The 27470-nt window shown below is 43.6% G+C and overlaps 1 protein-coding gene across 1 annotated transcript in view; it reads left to right on the plus strand.

Annotated features, from left to right (window-relative positions):
* Nucleotides 1-27470, plus strand: part of ASTN2 (astrotactin 2) — a gene marked incomplete at its 5' end in the record, with an annotated part of 296834 nt that overhangs the window by 60302 nt on the left and 209062 nt on the right. The window contains one exon of the mRNA XM_081339487.1: nt 9159-9346. Coding sequence (XP_081195613.1) covers nt 9159-9346 — 188 coding nt within the window. The remainder of the gene's footprint in view (nt 1-9158; nt 9347-27470) is intronic.

The following is a 27470-nucleotide window of genomic DNA, read 5'->3' on the forward strand; positions in this document are numbered from 1 at the left end:
GGACTCCACAGTAATCGTCCTACCTTCCTCCTCCTCCTCCTCATCTCCCCTCCCAACTCCATTCCAATCTAGCACTGATGATGTTATCTAGTTGGGTAATGAAATGTCTGCAAGAAAGTAACCAAGCTCAGAGAGTGCCAAGGACCCCACAGTTCTCCTCCTCCTCCTCCTCCTCCACAAAGCCGACTCCCTTCTAGCACTAATGATGTTCCCTAGTTGGGTAGTGAAACGTCTGCAAGAGAACTACCCAGTTCAGAGAGCACCAAGGACCCCAGAGTCCTCCTCCTCCTCCTCCACAAACTCCACTCCCTTCTAGCACTGATGATGTAACATCATCAGTTGGGTAATGAAATGCCTGCACGAAACAACCGAACATGGAGAGCATCCAGGACTCCATAGTTCTCCTCCTTCTCTTCCTTCTTTCCCCTCCTCCCCCCTCCTCCTCCTCCTCCTCCTCCCCTCCACAAAGCCCCCTCCTCTCTAGAACTGACGATGTTACCTAGTCAGGTCCCGAAAGGTCTGCAAGAAAACCACCCAGCTCCGAAAGAGCAGCAAGGACCATCCCCCCCCCGAGGTCAAACGGCAGACCGGGCGTGGACAAAGCCAAGAGGAGGGTGAGGACAAGAGGAGGAGGGGAAATCTTCCAAACAGTTTGTGATAGGCCATCTCACTGCCGCTGTCTCGTGTTGGCCGAACCGATTGGATCAAAGAGTCTTCCAACGTGGCCCTTTGAGGGAGGACTCGTGGACTTCAACTCCCACAATTCCTCATCCAGGCACGCTGACTGAGGAATTCTGGGAGTTGAAGTCCACAAGTCATAAAAGGGGCAAGTTTGAAGACCCCCCACCCCAACCCCCCCGGATTAGATCATCCAGCTTTAGGGAAAGAAAGTGGAATTAGAATGAAGAATCTCTCTTCCAGGTTTCTAAGTTTGTGCTTCCCTAATTGATGCATTTGTTGGCTCCAAATGGCACGGAAATGAGTCCAGACCTTAAAAGCGAATGCGTGTATAGCTTACCCACCGTGGTCCATTTCTATTCTTCCACCTTTGTCAAATAGTCCCCCAGGGATACTTTTCCCCCCCTCCCCTTCTTGAAAAACAACATATTTCAGCCTTTGCCGCCCTTTCATGCTGAAACACATACAACCCATTCTTGACAGCTGTGAGACTGGGACTCTGGTTTTGACTAATGCAGTGCAACAAAATAAAAATAAAAAAGGGGGGGGGTCTTTCACGTTCCCACAGGTATTCTGCTTTTGGTTAGGTTTTGTTTTGCATTTTTTTATTTTTTTTGGAGAGGGGCCTTTCATTCCTGACATAAGATGTGGTGTTCTTTTTAATTCAACGCCTTTCAAGATTCCCCCCCCCCCCCGTCGTTCTGTCTAAGACACACAAATGGATGGAAGGAAGACAGGGAGGTGTTAAACTTGATATAGAGGGATTGTGTGGTCCATGATCAGTCATCTCATAAGCCCTTAAATGAAAATTCAAGTGTTTTGTAGCTCAACCATAAGAATAGCAGAATAACAAAGTTGGGACCTTGGAGGTCTTCTAGTCCAACCCCCTGTTCAGGCAGGAAAACCTATTGCCATTTCAGACAAATGATTGTCCAAACTCTTCTTAAAAACTTCCAGTGTTTGAGCATTCACAAATTCTGGAGGCAAGTTGTTCCACTGGTTAATTTTCCGACTGTCAGGAAATTTCTCCTTAGATTTAGATTGATTCTCTCCTTGATTACTTTCCATCCGTTGCTTCTTGTTCTGCCTTCAGGTGCTTTGGAGAATAGCTTGACTCCCTCTTCTTTGGGGCAGCCCCTGAGATATTGGAACACTGCTATCATGTCACCCCCTCGTCCTTCTTTTCATTAAACTAGACAAACCCAATTCCAGCAATGATTCTTCATATGTTTTAGCCTCCAGTCCCCTAATAATCCTTGTTGCTTTTCTCTGTACCCTTTCTAGAGTCTCAACATCTTTTTTACATCATGGCAACCCAAACTGGATGCCATATTCTAAGTGTGGTCTTACCAAGGCGTTATAAAGCGGTGCTAACACTTTGCGTGATCTTGATTCTGTCCCATGTTTTTGGAAGAAAAAAAAAAAGAGAGAGGAGGGGGGTGCAAAATAAGAAACAAATGTATTTCTGAAAGAAGTTCTACGGCACAGCTCTGCCTTTTAATGTTTGAATTTCTCCCCAGATTTTCCGCTAGGCTGTTGTTTTGTTTAATAGTCCCCGGTCAATGGAAGCCTCTGCAGATGAATAAAAAATGGGACTGTGGGGTTTGGAAAATTGAAAATCAAAAGAGCCCTGTAAATAATTGTTTGAAAGCTTCTAGCAACCCTGCTGAAACATCGGTATGATAAATAAAAGTAATGTACTTGAGGCTGAATTACAATCTAAACAAGTCAGGAGAATGTCATGGAAGTGGATCATGATTGGGTAGCCTGCGTGGAGCAGGAAATCAATAAGTCTTTGCTCAAGCCAAAGGAACGAGGCAATGAAAAGGCATTGAAGGTGACTTTGGGGTTAGGTGTCAATATTTAGGGGTGATAAACCAGATTTTTTTTAAAAAAAAAATGGAGATAACACCTCCATCATATCTGTTGATCATGTGGATGTTCTAGAAGCCAACATGAGCTCCATTTTACTTTGATGGAAAGATGGATTAGAGTAATACTGTAGGTTGGGAAATCTTTCAGTTGTTGGGATTAAAATAAATAAAATAAATAAAACTGTAACAAGCAACACATTTCCATCAGTTCTGAGGAGCGAAACTTCTTTCTTCCAGGAGAAAACTTTCCATATGTACTCCACAAGTTCTGAAGGAGACCCCAAGACTTATATGAAGCCTAGGGGTTCGTGGAGCTGGGCGGAGGAGGCCACTTTGAGACAAAACATCCTGGATTGGGCAGTCCAAAAGAAAAAAAAAGATTGGTGCTCTCCGCTTTGGAACTTTTCAGTTTTTCAATAGTATTTGAATTTTATTTTTTTTAACTACAGTCCTGACCAAAATAGCAACAAAAACACATTAAAAATAATGAGAATTCAATGCAATTTTCTTCGCTTTCTCTCTCTCTCTCTCTCTCTCTCTCTCTCTCTCTCTCTCTCTCTCTCTCTCTCTCTCTCTCTCTCTCTCTTTTTCTCTCTCTTTTCCTGTTCCTCTCTTCCCCTAACCCATGATTTCTGGAGGGAAGCCATTCCGCCGGTTAATTGTCCTCACTGTTAAGACGTTTCTCCTTAATTCCAGGTTGCTTCTCTCCTTGATTAGTTTCCATCCATTTTTTTTTCTCGTCCTGCCCTCTGGTGCTTTGGAAAATAGGCTGATCTCCGTGTTCTTTGTGGCAGCCCCTCAAATGCTGGATATGTCCCCCCCCCCCAGTCCTTCTTTTCTCTAGACTGGCCATACCCAACTCCTGCACCGTTCTTCATACATTTTTGTCTCCAGGCCTTTAATCATCTCAGTTGCTCTTCTCTGCACTTTTTCCAAAGTCTCAACATCTTTTTTTTTGGTAATGTGGTGACCAAAACTGGTTGTGGCATTCCAGCTGTGGCCTTATTAAGGCTTGATATGTGGTACTGTTACCTTCCCACTGTAGTGGTCCCTATTTTTCTACTTGCATTTTTTACGTGCTTTCGAACTGCTAGGTTGGCAGAAGCTGGGTCGAGTAACAGGCGCTCACTCTGTTACGCGGCACTCGGGATTCAACCCGCCAAACTGCCGACCATCTGATCGACAAGCTCAGCGTCTAGTCATGCCGGCCACATGACCACGGAGACGTCCTCGGACAAGCGCTGGCTCTTTGGCTTTGAAACGGAGATGAGCACCGGCCCCTAGAGTCAGAAACGACTAGCATGCATGTGCGGGGGAACCTTTACCTTTACCTATGGGGTACTAATGTTTGATGTGATTTTGATTCATTGCCTCTGTTTATACAACCAAGGATTGTATTAGCTTTTTTGGTTGCTGCTGCACACGGCTGGCTCTTGCCCTTTTCCAAGAAGAACCAACAAAGAAGCAGAAAACTCTTTGAAATGCCTTCTGTTGGGAAGACTCAAGCTCTATTCAACTGGCTTGAGGTCTTGAACAAACCTTGCAGCATGTTAATACAAAGTCCTTGAAGAGGTATTATTAGTCTGTTGCCTCCTTTCCTTGTAAATATGGTAAATATAATCCTGGCCTGGTATTAGTCTGTTGCCTCCTTTCCTTGTAAATATGGTAAATATAATCCTGGCCTGGTATTAGTCTGTTGCCTCCTTTCCTTGTAAATATGGTAAATATAATCCTGGCCTGGTATTAGTCTGTTGCCTCCTTTCCTTGTAAATATGGTAAATATAATCCTGGCCTGGTATTAGTCTGTTGCCTCCTTTCCTTGTAAATATGGTAAATATAATCCTGGCCTGGTATTAGTCTGTTGCCTCCTTTCCTTGTAAATATGGTAAATATAATCCTGGCCTGGTATTAGTCTGTTGCCTCCTTTCCTTGTAAATATGGTAAATATAATCCTGGCCTGGTATTAGTCTGTTGCCTCCTTTCCTTGTAAATATGGTAAATATAATCCTGGCCTGGTATTAGTCTGTTGCCTCCTTTCCTTGTAAATATGGTAAATATAATCCTGGCCTGGTATTAGTCTGTTGCCTCCTTTCCTTGTAAATATGGTAAATATAATCCTGGCCTGGTATTAGTCTGTTGCCTCCTTTCCTTGTAAATATGGTAAATATAATCCTGGCCTGGTATTAGTCTGTTGCCTCCTTTCCTTGTAAATATGGTAAATATAATCCTGGCCTGGTATTAGTCTGTTGCCTCCTTTCCTTGTAAATATGGTAAATATAATCCTGGCCTGGTATTAGTCTGTTGCCTCCTTTCCTTGTAAATATGGTAAATATAATCCTGGCCTGGTATTAGTCTGTTGCCTCCTTTCCTTGTAAATATGGTAAATATAATCCTGGCCTGGTATTAGTCTGTTGCCTCCTTTCCTTGTAAATATGGTAAATATAATCCTGGCCTGGTATTAGTCTGTTGCCTCCTTTCCTTGTAAATATGGCAAATATAATCCTGGCCTGGTATTAGTCTGTTGCCTCCTTTCCTTGTAAATATTGTAAGTATAATTCTGGCCTGTTTGAAGATTGTAACATGCCATTTTCTTACTAGCACAAATGAAGGGTAATTGGTTCACCGTTTGCCAACATAAACATTTGGAAGCGAAGGAGGGGGGAAAAAAAACTTAATTTTTTTTTTGCCAACTGCCCAACTCAACAGTATTTTTCAGAGGAACAGCAGTTGGCTAAATTTTCTTTTGGAAAGCTCCTCTTTGGAAACAAACTAAGGGATGGTCCTAGTTTTAAGTATTCTCAGATCATCTCTGACAGTTCCTGAACACATCCTAACGAGGTAAATCAAACAGATCTTAATTAGGTTTACTTTGCATACCTTCCTTGTACAAAAATGAGATAACGGAATTTATACCTGACCTCCCCCCCCCTTTTTTTCCCCCCAGGCTTTATAATATAGGGAAATTCCTGTGTTTTTTTTAAAAGAAGGCTCTAGAAAGGGTGATGCATGTCCAATTAATCTTTTTTCTTTCTTTTTAACATTCAGAGCAAACAAAGAAAATAAAAAAGTTTCCGATGAACGCACGAACAATACAGTTGGCAGAGATCAAATAAAAATCTTGCTTGTTTGCTCACTCGTGGCACAAACTACCCAAAATTCACTGGGAGGGAAAATTCACTAGCTTCCCACATCGTAATAAGCTTTGATTTATTTAACAGACAATCGGCTGGCTTCCGCACAGTAGGCAAAGCATAAATCGTAATTTACAAACCAGGATGGCTGTACGCGCAGCGTACTCTGAAAGCCAAGCCCAGTAAAATGATTATGGTTTAATGCCGTCGGTGAATTCAGTCTCTTAACCTAACATTGCTGGTTCAGAAGCCCAAGTCAGAAAGCTGACTCAAGATTCCTGCCTTTGTTTGGACGTGGGAAACCAAGAGATGGGCCAGGCAAAAAAGAGAGCTTTCCTTTCTTACCGGGATTTGATTGTCATCAAAGCTGTGCATGTTGCTGAGCAAGTAGGACGGGAATCTGGCTAAGTATTGTGGCATGCTGGTTAGTAAACAGTGGTGTACCATTATGGAAAAACATGAGTATGCGTTTCCCTGCGGTGAGAGTTTTGTTCATGCTGTCAAGACTTCACGCAGGCAGAGCTGTAAATCTGGGCTGTTCAGACACTTAAATTCTATATTCGGGCTGAGTCAGTCGAAGGCTTGTGGGTCTTACTCTGAAGGTTAGTCTTTTAGCAATGGGCACACAAAGGGTTTCTCTATCGCAGTACACAGAAAATAGTCTTTAACCATGTCTGCTAATAGGCTTTTAATTTTAGCTTGCTTTCTGACTCTTGAGGAAACTTGGCTACTGTCTTAATGACTTGGGAAGACCCGGATTTACAGTGATAACCAAATCAGAATCATAGAGTCCTAAGGCTGGAAGGGACCACGGAGGTTCTCTTAGTTTAACATCCTGCTCAAGGCAGGAGACCTTACGCCATCCTGGTTAAATGGTGGTTCCGTCTTATTTTTGAAAAAACCTCCAGTGATGGAACACCCACAAGCTGTTCCATTAACTTAATTAATTAATTAACAGAATTAATTCTGTGGGCACCCATTGGTTTTTGCTTCACTACTTTCCTTCCTTCTTTCCTTCCTTCCTTCCTTCCTTCCTTCCTTCCTTCCTTCCTTCTTTCCTTCCTTCCTTCCTTCCAACCTTCCTTCCTTCCTTCCTTCCTTCCTTCCTTCTTTCCTTCCAACCTTCCTTCCTTCCAACCTTCCTTCCTTCCTTCCTTCCTTCCTTCCTTCCTTCCTTCTTTCCTTCCTTCCTTCCTTCCTTCCAACCTTCCTTCCTTCCTTCCTTCCTTCCTTCCTTCCTTCCTTCCTTCCTTCCTTCCTTCCTTCCTTCCTTCCTTCCTATGACCCTCCTAGTGAATTTGCCGTTCTCTGTGTTACCTCTGGCGAGTCTTATCTAATTTACACTGGTGCTCACCATCAGGATTAACATTTAGTGTTTATCACTATTTACCTCACAGACGCTGCATTGGAAACAAGAATAACGCTAAACAATGCTCATAAGGCATCTAATCTGTATTCACACATACACGCGTGTCCTCCTTATAATGCTTCTCTCTTGGAGATATCAATAAAATAATGAGACACTGTGCCAAGGAAAGGAGTACACTGGACTATTTTAATCTTGTTATTATTATTATTTTTTCCTCAAGAACAAAAACAGCATCTTCTTGCTTTTCAGTCCAAAGTAGAGTGTGAGGGAGACAGTTCTGAATCCTGACTGAACAGGAGAGAAAGGCCTTAAAAACCTAGGGCAAGCGTCTTCTAGGTTGGTTTCTGTTCCAACAGCTTAAGAAAAGTATTTTTTTTAAAAAAGAAAAAGTGCAAAAGAGAGGATTGGAGCTAGCAGGGGTATGAATATTTCTGTACGTGAAAAGCGGGTTGGGAACCTGCTTTTGGGGCAATGGGACGTGTGGGATCCAAAGCGGAATTTTTCAGCGTGGAACCACTTCAAATTCCCGCCTTTTTTCTGTGGTGTTTTTTTTTTAAAAATCCCGTTTATATCCCGCCCTTCTCCGAAGACTCAGGGTTCCCCCAATGGCTTTTGTTGTAAACCACAGTTCTCTAGCCACAAGGAGGTAGAGGAGATGGAATGTAGCTCTCTATTTTTATTTTTTATTTTCCCCAAACATCTGAGTGACTTGATGTCTACGGAGATGCTCAGTCATCCTGATCATGCAAAGATGCTTTTCCAAAAGGCAATTGGATTTTCTTTCCTTGAAGATATTTCACTTCTCATCCAACCAAGAGGCGTCTTCATTTCTCGCTGAACGGCGGGGAAATATAAGCATTTTTTTTATTCAGTCAGAACTGAAGAAGCTTCTTGGACGCGAAAGAAAAGTAAAATAAAACAAAAAACCAAGAAAGGGAAAAGGGGAAAACACACACACACACACACACACACACACACACACACCAGAAAGTCCAGTTGCCTTTTGGAAAAACCCTTTTGGGATGGTCTGAGTGACTGTTTTTAAAATACGTAGATGCCCCCCTCCGGAAGGAGAAACTGTGTTTTGCCCGTATCACCTGAATATTCCTCCTTCGGTCTGGTTAATCTCCAGTTGTCTATAAGTCAGGCAGGATTATATCGTTAATGTAATTAATGTAGAATTGGGAACAACTCATTAAGTTTCACCAGCTTATCAGAAATCAATGGAGGTAGAGAAACATCCAAGGAAGAAGGATTTGCTTTGTTTTAAAATGGTGTTCCTTCCTTTTGCTCCATTGAGTCGTAAAAGGCATGCGTGGACCTCTGATGGATTTTCATTCAGTAGAGTTTAAAGAAGTAACTGTCCCTTTTGTTTAGGTATCAAAGGATCCTCTGGCTAAGGAGAAGCAAAACCCTCTGATCTTGTAGAAGCAAAGTGGGGGGTGGGCGTTAAAGTTCGGGTCATTGAATTGGGAATGTTTTTTTCATTATTCCCCAAACTGGCCAGTGAGAATCACAATTACCAAAGAAGAGAACTTCCCATTTCACCCTTCACGTTTGTTTGTTTTTGTCTTCTGCCTATCTAAGTCTTTGCTGCTGTATTGGAGATGCGACAGTGTTAATAAGGCCAGTGATTGAATTGATTATAATTGGTTAGCATTTTTTTCCCTTCAGAACCGAAGAAGCTTCTTGGACGAGAAGCGAAACGTCTTCAAGGGAAAGGCAAAGGAAGTCCAGTTGCCTCTTGAAAAAGCACCTTTGGGACAACCCAACCGTGACCTGGTTAAAATAGAGGAGGTCCTTCCTCCAAGGGTAAGGGACCATGTAGAGCAGGGGTCTTCAATCTTGGCCCTTTGATGACTTGTGGACTTCAAGTCCCAGAATTCCTCAGCCAGCGTGCCTGGCTGAGGAATTCTAGGAGCTGAAGCCCACAAGTCATCGAAGGACCAAGTTTGAAGACGCCTGATGGAGAGGAAAAATATGGAAGAGATAAGAAAGGAATGGCAAGCTTAAAATACAATTACAGATCAGAGTGGTGAAAAATGGCAGCAAGGTGAACGCTTTTAGCAATATATCAATACTAAGTTCCATTTTTCCTTCTGGCAGAGATGTCCGGAACGGTGTCGGATCTTTCTCTGGTGCATTGGAAACAGCAGTGGTTGGAAAACGGCACCCTCTACTTCCATGTCTCCATGAGCAGCGCTGAACAACTTTCCCGGGCCACGCCACCTAGCCTGCAAGAACCTTCGGAGATTGTGGATGAACAGATGCACATTCTACATGTGTCTGTCATGGTGAGTGGCTTCTTCTACATTCATCTATGGAGACTCACTGTCGCTTACAACGGGCACTACAAAAAATACCACCCCGTAGAACAACACACACTCTGTTCGAGAGAAGTTCCCTGAAGGTGGGCTCCAGGAGAGGTCCCAAAGATGGTCCCAGTGACCGAACCAGATTGGATCCCGCGACATTATCCTGGGACACGTATATTCGCCTTCATTCGTGAGATTGTCACTCATCCAGGTCCCAAAGGTGCTTTTCAAAAGGCAAGTGGACTTCCTTTGTTTTTCCTTGAAGGCATATTGCTTCTCCTCCAGTTCTGAAGAAGCTTCTTGGATGAGAAGCAAAAGATTTTCAAGGAAAAAAAAAAGAAAACAAAATCCAAGCATATCCCGTTACCTTTTGGAAAGAACTTTTGGCTGATTCTTCTTCCCACCCAGGATGGTAAATGGGTAACAAAGAACAGTCCGCCATTTGTATTTGCAAACTCTACGGACCTTCCTGGTTAGTTGTCTGGGTACAACTAGGATTGGAGGTCTTGTTGATTAAGAAGGGCTTGTGATTGATGAAGGTTTTTTTATGGCCTGCCTTGATTCTAGAATTCACAACTGCACATTGCGGTGATCTGTTCTTCGGTACAGGAAGTGGCCCAGATGGATTACATTTGTGATGTGTTTGATTTTAAAAGCCAGAGAACACAACTGGTAGAATTTTGATGTCTGGGCTAAGGGGTTCCTTTAACTTTGATAAGTTTTGAAAGGCTGAAATTTGTGAGTGAGCTGTTTTTCATTGTAGAACTGTCACTCTAGTTATTTATACCTTTCTGAATTTCCGCTCGATCCCAAGGGAGACCTCAGGATGGACCTCTTAAGGTAGGGAAGATACAGAATGGAATGGAATGGAATGGAATGGAATGGAATGGAATGGAATGGAATGGAATGGAATGGAATGGAATAGAATAGAATAGAATAGAATAGAATAGAATAGAATAGAATAGAATAGAATAGAATAGAATAGAATAGAATAGAATAGAATAGAATTAAAGAAAATAATAGAATAGAATAGAAAATATGGAATAGAATAGAATAGAATAGAATAGAATAGAATAGAATAGAATAGAATAGAATAGAATAGAATAGAATAGGGCAGGGCAGAGCAGAGCAGAGCAGAGTAGAGTAGAGTAGAATTTAATAGAATAAAGTAGAATAGAATAGAATAGAATAGAATAGAATAGAATAGAATAGAATAGAATAGAATAGAATAGAATAGAATAGAATTAAAGAAAATAATAGAATAGAATAGAAAATATGGAATGGAATAGAATAAAATGGAATAATAGAATAGAATAGAATAGAATAGTGGAATGAAGAATAGAATAGAATAGAATAGAATAGAATAGAATAGAATAGAATAGAATAGAATAGAATAGAATAGAATAGAATAGAATAGAATAGAATAGAATAGAATATGGAATAAAGAATAGAATAGAATAGAATAGAATAGAATAGAATAGAATAGAATAGAATAGAATAGAATAGAATAGAATAGAATAGAATAGAATAGAATAGAATAGAAGCTGGAAGGGACCTTGAAGGTTTTCTAGTCCAGCCCCCTGCTCAAGCAGGAGAACCTATACCTTCTTAGACAAGTGACTGTCTAGCCTCTTCTTAAAAACCTCCACTGATGGAGCACTCACAACTTCTGGTGGCAGGCTGTTCCACTGGTTGATTGTTCTCACTGTTAGGAAGTTTCTCCTTAATTCCAGGTTGCTTCTTTCTTTGATCAGCTTCCAACCATTGTTTCTCATCCTTCCCTCTGGTGCTTTGGTGAATAAAGTGACCCCCCTCTTCTTCTTTGTGGCAGCCCCTCAAATACTGGAACGCTGCTATCATGTCTTCCCTGTTTCTTCTTTTCTCTAGACTAGCCAAACCCAAGTCCCGCAGCCGTTCTTCGTATGTTTTAGTCTCCAAGGCCTCTGATTATCTTAGTAGTTGCTCTTCTCTGAATTTTTTTTTTCCAAACTCTCAACATCTTTTTTGTGATACAAAAGCCCGTTTGGCGGGGCAGCACAAAGCTATGGAAAAATGAAGACTTAATTTGGCATGATTAAAAAGAAGGACTTGTTTCAACAAGAGCTTCAATTTGCTTCTCTTTGAAGGTGTTGGTTAAGCTCTTTCTGAAGTGCTTGCACCATAGGGATTTCACGATGTTCCTTTTGATTGGTATTGAGTTCATCTGCCAAAGAACTCGACTTCAGATTAATTTTAAGCTTTACATAGTGCCTGATCAAATTCCTCTTGTCAAAAGCAGCTCAGGGTGGCCTACAGGAGCTTAGAGATGTGTAGTCTGGAGGGGGGGGACAGAGGGATGTGGTGGGTGAAAAATGGGGTGAACCTTTATGGGTCAATGTCTTGTAGACACCACAGTATGTGAACTGAAGAGTTCATTGCTGCCACCCTGCCTTCAACAAAGTCAGTGATAGAAACACTTACCAAATTGCTGATACTATTCAGCGTCTGATTGCTCCAGTAACGCAAGCGTCAGCTTCTTCGCCCTTTTGGCTGTTTGCTCTGAAAGTTGTCACCCTTCTCAGGTTAGATCAGACAGGAAATGGGACGGAAGAACTCATTCTACTTCCTTGCAAGGCAACGTTAACCCAGTTTTGCACATCTGAAATGACAACCCCGCCCCCACCTCTGCATACCGAAAAGTTTAAGGAGATCCCTTCTGATCCTCTTCCTCCACTTTTCATATGATATTTCTCCTCCTTTTGGGCAGACTAGCAATCTTTCCACTGGGAAGGAAAATGATGGCTAACCAGCTTAAGGGTTGGAATGGAAGGAAACCTGGCTAAAACATAAATTAACCTGCAAACGAAGAGATACGAATTCAAGCTTTTTGGAAGTCGTAGAATGATAATTACGGGAGCTGCCTTTGGTGCTGAAGAGTTTTTGGATACGCATTCATCTAAATTAATCGGAGAAGAGTTCATATTCTCTCTCTCTCTCTCTCTCTCTCTCTCTCTCTCTCTCTCTCTCTCTCTCTCTCTCTCTCTCTCTCTCTCTCTGTGTGTGTGTGTGTGTGTGTGTGTGCAATAGAGTTCAAATAACAGTTCTGGAATTAACTCATCCTGTCACCAACCTGTTTGACTGGCAACATCAGCACAAAAAATTCTTAAGGGATGCTACTTTTGTCTCAGAAGTGATGGAAGAAATATCGTAAACAAACACACGAAATCCTTCCTGAGTATTTATAATGAAGGAAAGTGTAATTAAGCAGGTGGGGGCAGGGGGATAGGAAGCAGCAAGGCGATTGAATGACATGTTTTTGTTTAATCCAGCACTTTGTATGGAAAGACTAATTAGTGGCTTTCAATGTTTTGACACAAGGAGCCCAAATAATCATCATAAAACATATCAGACATATGTCCAGGACCTTGAAATGACAGATGACAAACTGGAGAAGTGACAGGTGGCTTTATCATGCTAGGGAAATCATTGAGTTAATGGAAGAATTACAGCTTTTGAAACTCACTCCACTTCTAGAGAAGGGAAGCGTTACCAATTTATCAAAGGCAAAACAAACATTAATTGCAGCTGGCTGGTAAATTTTCCAACCGCCTTGACCTTCATTGAATTTTAATCCCAAACAGATAAGATTTACTTCTGCACACCAGAGGAAACAACACAATTAAAAAACTCAAATGACAGCCAAGATTATGGCATGGAGGGGCGGGGGAGCACAGGGTAAGGGTGAGCAGGCACAGCGACAAAAGAAGAAAAAAAATATTGATTCCTTTGTGTTTTACATTGCAGAAATAATGAGCGAGAGTGTGCCTGACATGAAATGAAGGAGATGGGGGGGGTTTTTGTGTGTTTTTTGCCCCCTCTCCAAAGCTGGAAGGAAAGAGATGCTTCAGAGATGCTGCTAAAACTGTTTTAAGAGCTTGGAGGTGTCTATGGAGTCCTCCAGATCCATGGTTTTCCCAAAGGTGCTTTTTCAAGAGGCAACTGGACTTTCTTTGTGTGTTTTTCCCCCCTGCCAGACAGAACTGAGGAAGCTCCTGGGATGAGAAGCGACACGTCTCCCAGGAAAAAGAAAAGTCCAGTTGCGTTTTGGAAAGGCACCTTTGGGGTTAGGACTTGGGAGAACTGAAAATCGGAAAGCCTTGAGCTTTTTGGGCTGTAGAGGAAGCCAAATCCAGGCGGGATTTTGAGTAGGGCCAGGCTTTCCTTCCCCTTAGTAGCTTCCAGCATGACATCTGTACTGGCCTGCCTGCTTGTAAACTGTTGTCCATGTCTTACTACCCTTGCTACTCTTAGCCAGGGCTTTTTTTCTCATAGAACGCTCAGAACGGAGTTCCGGCACCTTTTTTGGATGGAACCTTGTAGGGTAGGCAAGGCGAGTTGTATGACATGTGTGAGTTCCGGCACCTTTTTCTTTTACAAAAAAAGCACTGCTCTTAGCTGATCCTTCAATGTAGCATAGTCGATCAACCTGTCTTCCCCAGTTGTTCCTTGGACTTTTTCTTACCTACTGTTCTAAGCTTCCCCCATATACCAACATGGCTTACCCCACTGAGACCCGTCTCCAGTCTGCCCAGTGCCTACCCTCCCATGTACCCATCTTGATTTTCTCCTCTCTCTCTCTCTCTTTCTTTCTCTCTTTTTCTTTTTCTTTCTTTTTCTTTTTCTTTCTTTTTCTTTTTCTCTTTCTCTCTCTTTCTCTCTCTCTCTTCCTCTTCCTCTTTTTTTCTTTCTTTCTCTCTTTTTCTTTCTCTCTCTCTCTTTCTTTTTCTTTTTCTTTCTTTTTCTCTCTCTTTTTCTTTTTCTTTCTCTCTCTTTCTCTCTCTTCCTCTTCCTCTTTCTTTCTTTCTTTCTTTCTTTCTCTCTTTTTCTTTCTCTCTCTCTCTTTTTCTCTCTTTTTCTTTCTTTTTCTCTCTCTTTTTCTTTTTCTCTTTCTCTCTCTTCCTCTTCCTCTTTTTTCTTTCTTTCTCTCTTTTTCTTTCTATCTCTCTCTTTCTCTCTCTCTTTTTCTTTCACTCTCTTTTTCTTTTTCTCTTTTTCTTTCTAACTATTTTTTTTTTTTTAAAAAAAAGGATGGGGGATACGAACCACTGTCAAGCCTCACAGTGATGTTGCTGACCAGCCACCGTTTTGAGGGGAGAATTGTTTTTGGATGAATGTGTAATTGTTTTCTTCTCATGTATTACCAGAGGTAATTTAAGCCTTCTAAATAATTTTGCTCCAAAGAGAATTGTGCTGCCTAATGCAAATCCCATTTCCAAAAAGCAAATATGGTGCGGGTTCTAATTGACTTAATCCAAAACAAGCTGCAGTGCTCCGAAATCAGCAAGGGGAATGAAAAATACACACACATCCCACCACACAGAGAAAGATTTTTTTCCCCTATCTGCTCTTGTTCGATTTAATATAAAAGTATTTTCTTTCAAAAGAGAAAATAATTTGTGAAAAAAATTCTCAAGGGTACAACGGTGCTTTTGCACAGGGAGCAGGTGACTAGCTGGGGATTAACAATTAATGAAAAGGAAAAAGGAAAGAATAAGGAATTACTTTACATGTATATATAAAATCCTGTGATCTTTTAGAGACACTGTTCTCTTACAATGACTCCAGCTCTGCTTAAGAAAAGAATTTGAATACATCCATAAAGTCCCACTAACAATGGTTTTGTGTCTCTGTGTGTGTGTGTGTGTGTGAGAGAGAGAGAGAGAGAGAGAATGAGAAAGGGAGAGAGAGAATGAGAGAGAGAACGAGAGAGAGAGAAAGAGAGGAGAGAGAGAGAAAAAACAGAATGAGAGAGGCAGAGAGAGGAGAGAGAAAGAGAACAAGAGCAAAGAAAGAGGAGAGAGAATGAGAGAAAAGAGAAAATGAGAGAGAGAGAATAAAAGGCAAAGAAGGGAGAGAGAGAGAGAGGGAGGGAGGGGGAGAGAGAGAGAAAAAAAAAGACTTCATGTCTTTCTCTTCCTTTTCAAAAGCAGGCTTTAAAAGTGCCCTTGCTTGAAGGAAATTTGGCTTTTTATTTGTCTTGAAAAGCGTTCTTTCCTGACAGGGACACCAGTTATGCTAATACCTTACTGCTAGTCTCTCAGGCAGAGGCATGAGGGTGTTATTCCTGGGAATATATTAAAACAGTTTTGTCTGGCATCTTCTTCTTCCCTTTAAATGTACACACACACACACATACACACACATCATGTTGCACCCTCGGTTAAACGTCCCGCTGCTCTTTTTTTTTTTCCACGTTTCTTTTCTGCGGCTGAAACTAGGACTTCTCTATGATAAGGTTGGGCATCCCAGGTGGTGTACGACTATCCAAATCCTGAAGGTTGATTCTATCCCTCTGTTAATGCAGCCTAGCACTGTGTTGGCTTTTTTGGCAGCTGCAGCACACTGCTGGCTCATATTGAAGTGATTGTCTACTAGGACTCCGAGATCCCTCTCACAGTTACTACTACTGAGCAAGGTACCACCTATACTATACCTGTGCATTTGATTTTTCCTGCCTAAATGTAGAACCTTACTTTTTTCTTGGGGCCTTATTTTCTGGCTATGGCTTATATTCGGGGAAATACGGTACTAAATGCGTCCGTCTGGCTGAGGATATTAACTGTGGCTTATTTTTGGGGGGGGTAGGGCTTATATTACGAGCCTCCTGGAAAATTACGTTAGGGCTTATTTTCCAGTTGGGTCTTATTTTCGGGGAAACAGGGTATATAAATTAAAAGTTCCCAACCCATCTGGAGGCATCTCCAAATATTTGGGAGCCTTCGGTGGAGAATGTAGAGGGAGGGAAGTAGAAAGATCCTAAGTCCGAACTTGTAATTTAATAACATCCGTGCAGCCTTTAGACCGCAAGGGGCATTGTTTGGAAAGACCTTGTCCTAGATAAGTAGCCCCCAAAGACCCATTCTGTATGATTAAGCAATGAGCGTGGCCTGTCGTGTCCTCAAGATCCATCATCATTCATTTGTCAGCCCTCTCTCCCGGTCGTCAAAATTAATTATTTGAACTTGGCGACCTCGTTCCCATGACAGGAGGAGACTTGAAGTTGACACCAGACTGTTCGGGAATGACAAGTGCCCGGCCTGGCCCAGAGGAGAACTCGAAAGTTGCAGGAGACAGAAAGAGCAAAGGAAGACTCGCCAATGAGGCTCTCTTCTTCTTCTTGTTGTTGTTCTTGTTGCTTCCTACCAGGAAACTGGGGGAAGATGGGACATCTTCAACCATCAGACCTCAGGGGTGGAGCTGAGAAGGTTTCCATTCTCCTCAAGGTTGCCTCTCAGCCTCCCATCCTTCTGAGGTTGGTAAAATGAGGACCCAGATTGTTGGGGGGCAACAGGCTGACTTTGTACACCACTTAGAGAGGGCTGTAAAGCGGTATATAAGTCTAAGTGCTATTGCTATTGCTATCCGTCGTATGCTTCTTAGGATGGGGAATCACCATTCATTTATTTTCCCCTCTGCTCAAGGGTGATGGGAAAATAAAAAGGTAAAGGTAAAGGTTCCCCTGCACACGCGTGCTAGTCTCGTTTCCATCTCTAGGGGCCGGTGCTCATCTCCGTTTCAAAGCCGAAGAGCCAGCGCTTGTCCGAGGACGTCTCCGTGGTCATGTGGCCGGCGTGACTAGACGCCAAAGGCGCACGGAACGCTGTTACCTTCCCACCGGAGTGGTCCCTATTTTTCTACTTGCATTTTTACGTGCTTTCGAACTGCTAGGTGGGCAGAAGCTGGGACGAGTAACAGACGCTCACTCTGTTATGCGGCACTCGGGATTCGACCCGCCAAACTGCCGACCATCCGATCGACAAGCTCAGCATCCTAACCCACTGAGCCACCGCGTCCCTGCAAGGGGAAAAAAAACAAAAAAAAAAAACACCACAGCAGTATTTTGAGGAATTAAGTGATCAAGCGTCTGTCATCTCCTGGTATGGAAAAACAACAACAACACAAAACCCTCACACTAGTCATGTCATAACTGCTAAATCTGTCAGGACCAAACAGGGAGAGGAATTGAACTCGAGACCGCATAGCATCCAAGGCTAGTCTTAGGAGAAAGCAAAGTTATTTGCCTCCCCCCCCCCAAAAAAAAAGAGTGCAGAGAAGAGCAACAAAGGTGAACAGGGGACCGGAGGCTAAAACGTACAAAAGAACGGTTGCGGGGATTGGGTCTGTCTAGTTTAATGATAGCAGTGATATATGAGGGGCTCCTACAAAGAGGAAAGGGGATCAAGCCATCCTCCAAAGCACCCAGAAGGCAGGACAAGAAGCGACGGATGGAAACTCACGAAGGCGAAAAGCAACCTGGAACTAAGGAGGAATTTCCTGACAGTCGGAACAATTAACCAGGGGAACAGCCTGCCTCCAGAAGTGGTGGGTGCTCCAACACTGGAAGTTTTTTAAGAAGAGACTGGACAAGCATTTTGTCTGAAAAGGGTATAGGGTTTCTTGCCTGAGCAGGGGGTTGGACTAGATGGCCTCCAAGGTCCCTTCCAAGTCTGTTATTCTGTTCTCTCTCTGTGCGGCTGGCCGTTGCCTAGAATTATAGGTCTGGAAGGGACCTTGGAAGTTTTCTAGACTAGTCCTCTGGTCAAGCCAGGAGCCCTTATACCAGAGGTCTTCAAACTTGGCCCTTTTATGACTTGTGGACTTCAACTCCCAGAATTCCTCAGCCAGGCACACTGGCTGAGGAATTCTGGGAGTTGAAGTCCACAAGTCATAAAAGGGCCAAGTTTGAAGACCCCTGCCTTATACCATCCCAGTCAAATTCAGTCTAGTTTTGAAAGCCTCCAGTGACGGAGCACCCACATCTCTTCCTTTGTTCCTACTGTCAGAAAAACAAACTTTCCTTACTTCTAGTTTGGCTCTTTCCTTAACAAGCTTCCACCCATTGCTTCTTGCCCTGCCCTTGGTGCTTCTTCCCATTTTAGCTTTAACCAGGCTTATCGGAAACCGGATTGTCATTCCCCTTTTCCCTTACGTAGATCCCATTGCAAGCTTCTTCTGAAACAGCTTCTTCTTGACTGGAAGCGCGCTCAGCCCTCCCTTGGAAAAGGACGGGATTTGGAGAAGAAAGCCGGGAGAGAGGTCCTTTTGGAAACGGCTGGGCTTTGAAAGAGGTGATGAGTTTCACACCAAAAAAATGAGACTTGGCTGCAGGTGAGCGGAGCCTTCTTCTTGCACGCATCCCTCCAGGCCTTCACAATCGCTGTGTGGAAAGAGAAGGCACGCACCTGCAGGTCTTGGCGTACGAGCCTGCAAAAAGGAAAAAATAAAAAAATATCAAGTTCTGAAAACAAGCCCAAGGCGTTGAATTAAACTTTCTTCTTTGCATCTCGCTGAGTTGAGGCTCGGAGGGAAGAAGGCAGAATGGCTTTTCAAAAAAAAAATTTTTTTTTGCAGACAAGTTAACTTCCCCACCACGAACGATCTGCTGCTTCGGTTTGTAAAGTTCAAGCTTCCGAGAATGGATAGAGCTCCTTGTTCCACTTCTCCAAAGCTTCCCTCTGGTTTTCAAGAGGCTTCAAGAGGGATGCATTCACTGTGGGATTCAATCAAAGATCACGGGAGGTACTAACACCGCTCTATAAAGCCTTAGCAAGACCACACCTAGGATGCTTGCATCCAGTTTTGCTCGCCACGCCGTAAAAAAGATGCTGAGACTCTAGAAAGAGTGCAGAGAAGAGCAACAAAGATGATCAGGGGACTGGAGGCTAAAACATATAAGGAACGGTGGCTGGAATTGGGGGTGTCCAGTCTAATGAAGAGAAGGATGAGGGGGGGACATGATAGCAGTCTTGCAATATTTGAGGGGCTGCCACAGAGAGGAGGAGGGGGGTTCACCTGTTCTCCAAAGCACCTGAAGGCCAGAGAAGGAATAACGGATGGAAACAGGTCAAGGAGAGATTCAACTTGGAAATAAGGAGGAATTTTCTGACCGTGAGAACAATCAACCAATGGAACAGCAGCTTGCCTTCAGAAGTTGTGGGCGCTTCGTCACTGGAGCCTTTCAAGAAGAGACTGGACAGCCATCTGTCAGAAATGGTTATGGGGACTCCTGCTTAAAACAAGGGGGTTGGACTAGATGACCTCCAAGGTCCCTTCCAACTCTGTTACTCTAAGCGATTCTAAGACATCTGTACAAAGCGAGGTATCAACCGGGGAGGGGGTAAAAAACCAAAACCCCGCTCTCTCTTAATTCAAAACAGTTTTCTGACATGGTTTCAGTGGAAGAATATTTGTTAGGTATCTAAATTCTCACCAATCTGGGCCTGGAGATTGCCTGGTCCTAATATGGCCGCTTGGAGAAGACTCCTGCGAGTCCCTTGGACTGCAAGGCGATCAAACCGGTCAGTCCTAGAGGAGATCCGCCCTGACTGCTCTTTAGAAGGCCAGATCCTGAAGCTAAAACTCAAATACTTTGGCCACCTAATGAGAAGGAAGGACTCACTGGAGAAGAGCCTCATGCTGGGAAAGGTTGAGGGCAAGAGAAGAAGGGGACGACAGAGGATGAGGTGGCTGGATGGAGTCACTGAAGCAGGAGGCGTGAGCTTAAAGGGACTCCAGAAGATGGTAGAGGACAGGAAGGCCTGGAGGAACGTTGTCCATTAGGTTGCGATGGGTCGAACACGACTTCGCAACTAACAACAACAGTCAAGGCTATGGTCTTCCCAGTTGCAATGTATGGCAGTGAAAGTTGGACCCTAAGAAAGGCTGAGTGCCAAAGAATCGAGGCCTTTGAACGATGGTGCTGGAGAAGACTCCTGCGAGTCCCTTGGACTGCAAGGCGATCAAACCGGTCAGTCCTAGAGGAGATCAACCCTGACTGCTCTTTAGAAGGCCAGATCCTGAAGCGGAAACTCAAATGCTTTGGCCACCTAATGAGAAGGAAGGACTCACTGGAGAAGAGCCTCATGCTGGGAAAGGTTGAGGGCAAGAGAAGAAGAGGACGACGACAGAGAATGAGGAGGCTGGATGGAGTCTCTGAAGCAGTAGGCCTGAGCTTAAATGGACTCCAGAAGATGGTAGAGGACAGGAAGGCCTGGAGGAACGTCGTCCGTGGGGTCGCGATGGGTCGGACACGACTTCGCAGCTAACAACAACAACAACAATATGGCCGCTAACCGAGGACTACTGGAGAGAACGGGCTGCCTAGTTGAGTGAGGTTTAGGAACCGGGAAGGTCGAAGCAAAAGCTGACTGTGGCACCTACAGATGCATTAAGCGAAGAAGTTTTTTTTTTCCCAGTAGAGGGATTCAATTCCATTTTTGCCCCGGTGTCCCCTTGATAAATTGCAAGCGTCTTTTATATTTTTCGCCCCCTCCCATTTCTTCCTCTGCCTCCTCATCCCATTTTCCCATAGCGGGCAGATCCTCCAGGCGCCATGCAGAGCATCAGAAGGCAAATATGAGGAGACAGCTTGGAGACAAACCATTTTTTTTACCAGCTGTCTCTTGCAGAATTTTTTTCTCTGGCTTGCTGCCTGCAGATCCTTTCCTGATTCATCGTGGCATAGTCCAGCGCGCTGTCTGGTCTGACCGTCTCATCCCTTATTTTTGAACATGTTTTTTTTCATCTTTTGCTTTGCAAAATCCTGGGGCATATTTCTGAAGCGAGGATGTCAAATATTTCAATATCTGAAGGGCTGAGAAGAGGGGGTCAGCCTATGGTGCAAAGCCCCTGAAGGCAGGACAAGAAGCAACGGATGGAAACTCATCAAGGAGAGAAGCAACCTGGAACTCAGGAAGAATTTGCTGATCGTAAGAAGAATTAACCAGTGGAACCACTTGCCTCCAGAAGCAGGGGGCTGGACTAGAAGACCTCCAAGGTCCCTTCCAACTTCTCTTTTCTTCTCTTCTCTTCTCTTCTCTTCTCTTCTCTTCTCCTCTCTTCTCTTCTCTTCTCTTCTCTTCTCTTCTCTTCTCTTCTCTTCTCTTCTCTTCCCTTCCCTTCCCTTCCCTTCCATTCCATTCCATTCCATTCCATTCCATTCCATTCCATTCTATTCCATTCTATTCTATTCTATTCTATTCTATTCTAATCTATTCTATTCTATTCTATTCTATTCTATTCTATTCTATTCTATTCTATTCTATTCTATTCTATTCTATTCTATTCTATTCCCCATTCCATTAATTCTATTCTATTCTATTCTATTCTATTCTATTCTATTCTATTCTATTCTATTCTATTCTATTCTATTCTATTCTATTCTATTCTATTCTATTCTATTCTATTCTATTCTATTCTATTCTATTCTATTCCCCATTCCATTAATTCTATTCTATTCTATTCTATTCTATTCTATTCTATTCTATTCTATTCTATTCTATTCTATTCTATTCTATTCTATTCTATTCTATTCTATTCTATATTCTATTCCCCATTCCATTAATTCTATTCTATTCTATTCTATTCTATTCTATTCTATTCTATTCTATTCTATTCTATTCTATTCTATTCTATTCTATTCTATTCTATTCTATTCTATTCTATTCTACTCTACTCTACTCTACTCTACTCTACTCTACTCTACTCTACTCTACTCTACTCTACTCTACTCTATTCTATTCTATTCCACCTCCAAAGTCCCTTCCGGCTTGGTTCTTCTGTTATTCAAATCCCAGGATCCTCAGCAGTGGCCATGCCTGCAAAAGGAATTCTGGGAGCTCCTTGGGAGGAGGAGAACTGCAGATTTGAAGACCCGCATCCTGTCTTTCCTGCCTACTTTTTCCCCACGGTCGAATTTCAGAGTTTCTTCAGAGGCCACCCAGTTTGCATGGACCTCTTCAGATCCCTTTGCCATGCCTCTTGGGAGTTTTTCCCAAGTCGCCCCACTGGGAGATGGCCTTATATGCGCATTGTCCACACTAGCAAATTCGATTCCTTTATTGTCATCAATGCAGCCACACCAGGCTTCCTTCCCGCCATGACCCTGGAGATTTATTGCTCCTGCTATGAGTTCGGTAGACTTTGTACCTTGTAGGAACTGAATGCCCATTTCTTTTGCTCGTTTTCTGCTCTCTCTAACGGGTCTTTGGAAGAACATCTCAAAAGGAAACGTTCTTTTTTTCCCCCTGTCGTTCCCCTTCATTTTTTCTTTTCTTTTTTCTTTTGGCTAGCTTTCTTCTTTTAGCCGCTAGATCAAGTCACTCTGAGCAGGAGGCGCAAGGTATTTTAAAGGCCGTCTTACGCGGTGGGCTGACCTGGCATCAAATCTCCTGACATTGTACCTGGCGTTGAATGGAGCTTGCCTTCTCTTCCACTTTTTCTCTGTTCGCCTTTTCAGCTCTTGGTGGATCGACAAAGCTAGTTTTTGTCATGAAAGGATGGGAGAAGATCTCTTAATAGAAATGTGTTCCCTTTATGGGCAAAGGTGGAAGATGCCACTTTATTCAGGAAGGCTCTGTTGATTCAGCGGCCACCTGGTTCCTGGTTCCTTCAGGGATTGCGCCAAACAAAAGCAAGATGGTGGTAAAAGCTAAAGGTTGAATTCCACTCTCTTTTTCTGGAATAACACCGGGGTGGGGTGGGGGTGGGGAAGGACAGTTCTTTTATATATATTTATATTTTAAAAAATCACAAGGACGCAGGTGAGAACCGATGCGTAATAAAGGGACAGAAACTAGAATGGGCAGAAGGGAAACGGGTGGAAAAGAAAGCCAAAACAACAAAAAAACGAAAGCAACCCGACTAAGAAGATAGCAAAGAAAAAGAAAAGAAATTCATCGGGATGTGACTTCCCCCATCATCATGAGTATGAGGAATTTTAATAGCTTATCATCTTCTCTTAACAGGCAACAACTGATCTCTTCTACCTATATCTCGTTACTGATCACATTGATTATCATGCCTGTGAGTCATCTTTGCAGAGGATGCTAATATTCCCATGGCAGGTTATAAGCTAGTCAAAAAATTATTTTGTGACAGGGCTGGCAGGCAGCTCCTTCCTTCCTTCCTTCCTTGCTTCCTTCCTTCCTTCCTTCCTTCCTTCCTTCCTTCCTTCCTTCCTTCCTTCCTTCCTTCGTTGCTTCGTTCCTTCCTCCCTCCCTCCCATTTCCATCTCCTTCCTTCCCTATCCTCCCTATATCCTTCCTTCCTTCCTTCCTTCCTTCCTTCCTTCCTTCCTTCCTTCCTTCCTTCCTCCCTCTGTCTCTCCCTCCCTCCCATTTCCATCTCCTTCCTTCCCTATCCTCCCTATATCCTTCCTCCCTATATCCTTCCTTCCTTCCTTCCTTCTTCACTTCTTCCTTCTTTCCTCCCTCCCTCCCATTTCCATCTCCTTCCTTCCCTATCCTCCCTATATCCTTCCTTCTTTCCTCCCTCCCTCCCTCCCTCCCTCCCTCCCTCCCATTTCCATCTCCTTCTATATCCTTCCTTCCTTCCTTCCTTCCTTCCTTCCTTCCTTCCTTCCTTCCTTCCTTCTTCCCTCCCTCCCTCTGTCTCTCCCTCCCTCCAATTTCCATCTCTTTCCTTCCCTATCCTCCCTATATCCTTCCTTCCTTCCTTCCTTCCTTCCTTCCTTCCTTCCTTCCTTCCTTCCTTCCTTCCTTCTTCACTCCTTCCTTCTTTCCTCCCTCCCTCCCTCCCATTTCCATCTCCTTCCTTCCCTATCCTCCCTATATCCTTCCTTCTTTCCTCCCTCCCTCCCTCCCTCCCTCCCATTTCCATCTCCTTCTATATCCTTCCTTCCTTCCTTCCTTCCTTCCTTCCTTCCTTCCTTCCTTCCTTCCTTCCTTTCTTCTTCCCTCCCTCCCTCTGTCTCTCCCTCCCTCCAATTTCCATCTCTTTCCTTCCCTATCCTCCCTATATCCTTCCTTCCTTCCTTCCTTCCTTCCTTCCTTCCTTCCTTCCTTCCTTCCTTCCTTCCTTCCTTCCTTCCTTCCTTCCTTCCTTCCTTCTTCCCTCCCTCCCTCTGTCTCTCCCTCCCTCCCGTTTCCATCTCTTTCCTTCCCTATCCTCCCTCCCTCCCTCCCTCCCTCTCTAATGAAAATATGAGCCTTCTGGGATTATAATTATTATCTTAAAAGAATCACATATTGTGGCATACTCTTGCTCTAGACATTATCTGACTTGTGAAGTGTATTTTTCTCTATCGACGTGAGGATTAATGGTGCATCTAAATATTTATTGTTTCCATCTTTTTTTCCCCCAAACCACTGCTGCTGCTGTGCCATCTTCTGCCATTCTCTGGAAAACTCCAGTCATGTGGCAAAGCTGGAACCTGGGCATATGCCGCGGCAGTTGCTTTTCACATGGGGCATCTGTTGCGCCGAGACATTTGCACAGTAAAAGTGCCTAAACATATTTATACAATAGTTGGGAAGGCTCCCAGTGTAATTTGTTCAATAATAAAGGTTTGGAAATGGGAAGGAAGGAAGGAAGGAAGGAAGGAAGGAAGGAAGGAAGGAAGGAAGGAAGGAAGGAAGGAAGGAAGGAAGGGAGGGAGGGAGGGAGGGAGGAAAGAAAAAGAAAGAAGGAAGGAAGGAAGGAGACAGGAATGAGAAGGAAGGGAGGGAGGGAGGGAGGGAGGGGAATGAGGAAGGAAGGAGAATGAGAGAGGGAGGGAAGGAAGGAAAGAAGGAAGGAAGGAAGGAAGGAAGGAAGGAAGGAAGGAAGGAAAAAAAGGAAGGAAGAAAAATGAGAGAGGAAGGAAGGGAGAAAGAAGAGAGGAAGGGAGGTCTCCAAGGGGGCTTCCCCCCTTTCTTAGTCATGGTTCCCTCCTTGCTTTAATGTTTGGGTCCATGAATCAATCTGAAGTGTCCCATCAATACATTTAGAAACGATTTCCAGCACAGGGAAGGGAAGGGAAGAGGGAAAAGAAGGGAAGGGAAGGGAAGGGAAGGGAAGAAGAGAGAAAGGGAGGGAAGGGTAAGGAGTGGCCTCTTCTCCCCCTTTTTTAGTCATAGTCCCCTTCTTGCTTTAACACTCATTCCATGAATCGATGTCCATCGATGCCTTTAGAAATGATCTCCACCCCAACCACACACCCATCTGCCATTTCCCTCTTCCCATTCCATTTGGGGAGCTCTCTTCGTTCCTTGGAAGAAATAACCTTTGTTGTCTTTCTTCTTCTTCTTCTTCTTCTTCTTCTTCTTCTTCTTCTTCTTCTTCTTCTTCTTCTTCTTCTTCTTCTTCTTCTTCTTCTCCTTCTCCTCCTCCTCCTCCTCCTCCTCCTCCTCCTCCTCCTCCTCCTCCTCCTCCTCTTCTTCTTCTTCTTCTTCTTCTTCTTCTTCTTCTTCTTCTTCTTCTTCTTCTTCTTCTTCTTCTTCTTCTTCTTCTCCTTCTCCTCCTCCTCCTCCTCCTCCTCCTTCTCCTTCTCCTTCTCCTTCCAATTAGAAGGCAATCCCAGTAATTGGTAATGATGCCTTTTGGCATTTCCTCCCCTGAGCAGAAAAGGTTGCACAAAATAGAAATCATTCTGGGTTTGGCATTTCCATATATGCAAAATACGGAAGGGGAGACTGGAAAAAAAAATGCAGCCACCCAGCATCATAATCCAAATTTTATCAGCATTTTAACATCTGGTAGCAGGCGTTCTTGCCTGACTTCCTTTGCTTTCTTTTGGAAAGAATTAATTTCTTTTAATATATGCATACTGTGCGACCAAGCTGCATTAATTTGCACTAATGATCAAGCTATCCATTGAGATTAGCTGCTTTTTTGGGGGGGGGGTAAATTAGCGAGGAAGTAAATAAACACTATCGTCATAATTATCATTTTGTCTTGCTGTTGTTATTATTATTCTTAATCTTGCCATCTCCAGGACAACAAAAATTAATAATAATAATCATAATCAAAACAGGCAATGAAGGTTTTGCGACCAAAAAAAAAAAAAAGCTTACTTCTGTGCCTGGATCTGACATATTTGTGGAGTTTATTTAGTAAGAGGGTTGAAGGGATTTAATTAGGCACGGGATGATTGCATGGGCGATGATGATTCTCTGGCAAATTTGGATCAAATCAAAAAGTGGTAGGAGTTGGAGGATTTGCATGTCAGAGACCCGATGGATCTAATTTTAAGGGAAATATTCTTTAAGTCACCCTGATGGGTTGCAAAAATGATGACGTTAATTGGCCCTGTTGAGGAAACAATTCTTGGTTTCCCAACTAGCAAGAGGAAATATTACTGAGTAGCAAGCACATGTTAATTTTTAGCATTGCAACAGGGGTTCCCAGAGTAATTTTGTTCAATAATAAAATTTTGGAGAAGGAAAGAAGGAAGGAAGGAAGGAAGGAAGGAAGGAAGGAAGGAAGGAAGGAAGGAAGGAAGGAAGGAAGGAAGGGTGGAAGGGAGGGTGGAAAGAAGGGAGGGAGGGAGGAGATGGAAATGAGATGGAGGAATGGAAGAAGGGAAGAAGGGAGGGAGGGAGGGAGGAGATGGAAATGAGATGGAGGAATGGAAGAAAGGAAGGAGGGATGGAAGAAGGGAGGGAGGGAGGGAGGGAGGAGATGGAAATGAGATGGAGGGATGGAAGAAAGGAAGGAGGGATGGAAGAAGGAAGGGAGGGAGGAGATGGAAATGAGATGGAGGAATGGAAGAAAGGAAGGCGGGATGGAAGAAGGGAGGGAGGGAGGAGATGGAAATGAGATGGAGGAATGGAAGAAAGGAAGGAGGGATGGAAGAAGGAAGGGAGGGAGGGAGGGAGGGAGGAGATGGAAATGAGATGGAGGAATGGAAGAAAGGAAGGAGGGATGGAAGAAGGAAGGGAGGGAGGGAGGGAGGGAGGAGATGGAAATGAGATGGAGGAAAGGAAGAAAGGAAGGAGGGAGGGAAGAAGAGGGAGGGAGGGAGGGAGGAGATGAAAATGAAAGGGAGTGATGGAGGGAAGGAGGAACGGGAGAAGGAAGAAGAGAAGGAAGGAAGGAGGGAAGAAGGAAGGAAAGAAAGGCGGAGGGAGGAAGGAGGGAAGGAAGAATGAAGGAGGGAGGGGGAGACATCTTTCAGAGGTCCTTGAACTTCAGATGTGAGCTTGGTGTGCAAGAACCTAGTCTACAAGTTGTCAAGGCTTTGGGGATCCTCTGTGACAGCTTTCGCGGAGAGTAGAAAGGCAGCTAGCTACAATTTCGTGTAACCTTTTGGAAATTTAGGTTAAGCAGTATTCATTGCCGTGAG

The sequence above is a fragment of the Vipera berus genome (genome assembly GCF_964194415.1).
Source record: "Vipera berus genome assembly, chromosome: 15".
Taxonomy (NCBI): domain Eukaryota; kingdom Metazoa; phylum Chordata; class Lepidosauria; order Squamata; family Viperidae; genus Vipera; species Vipera berus.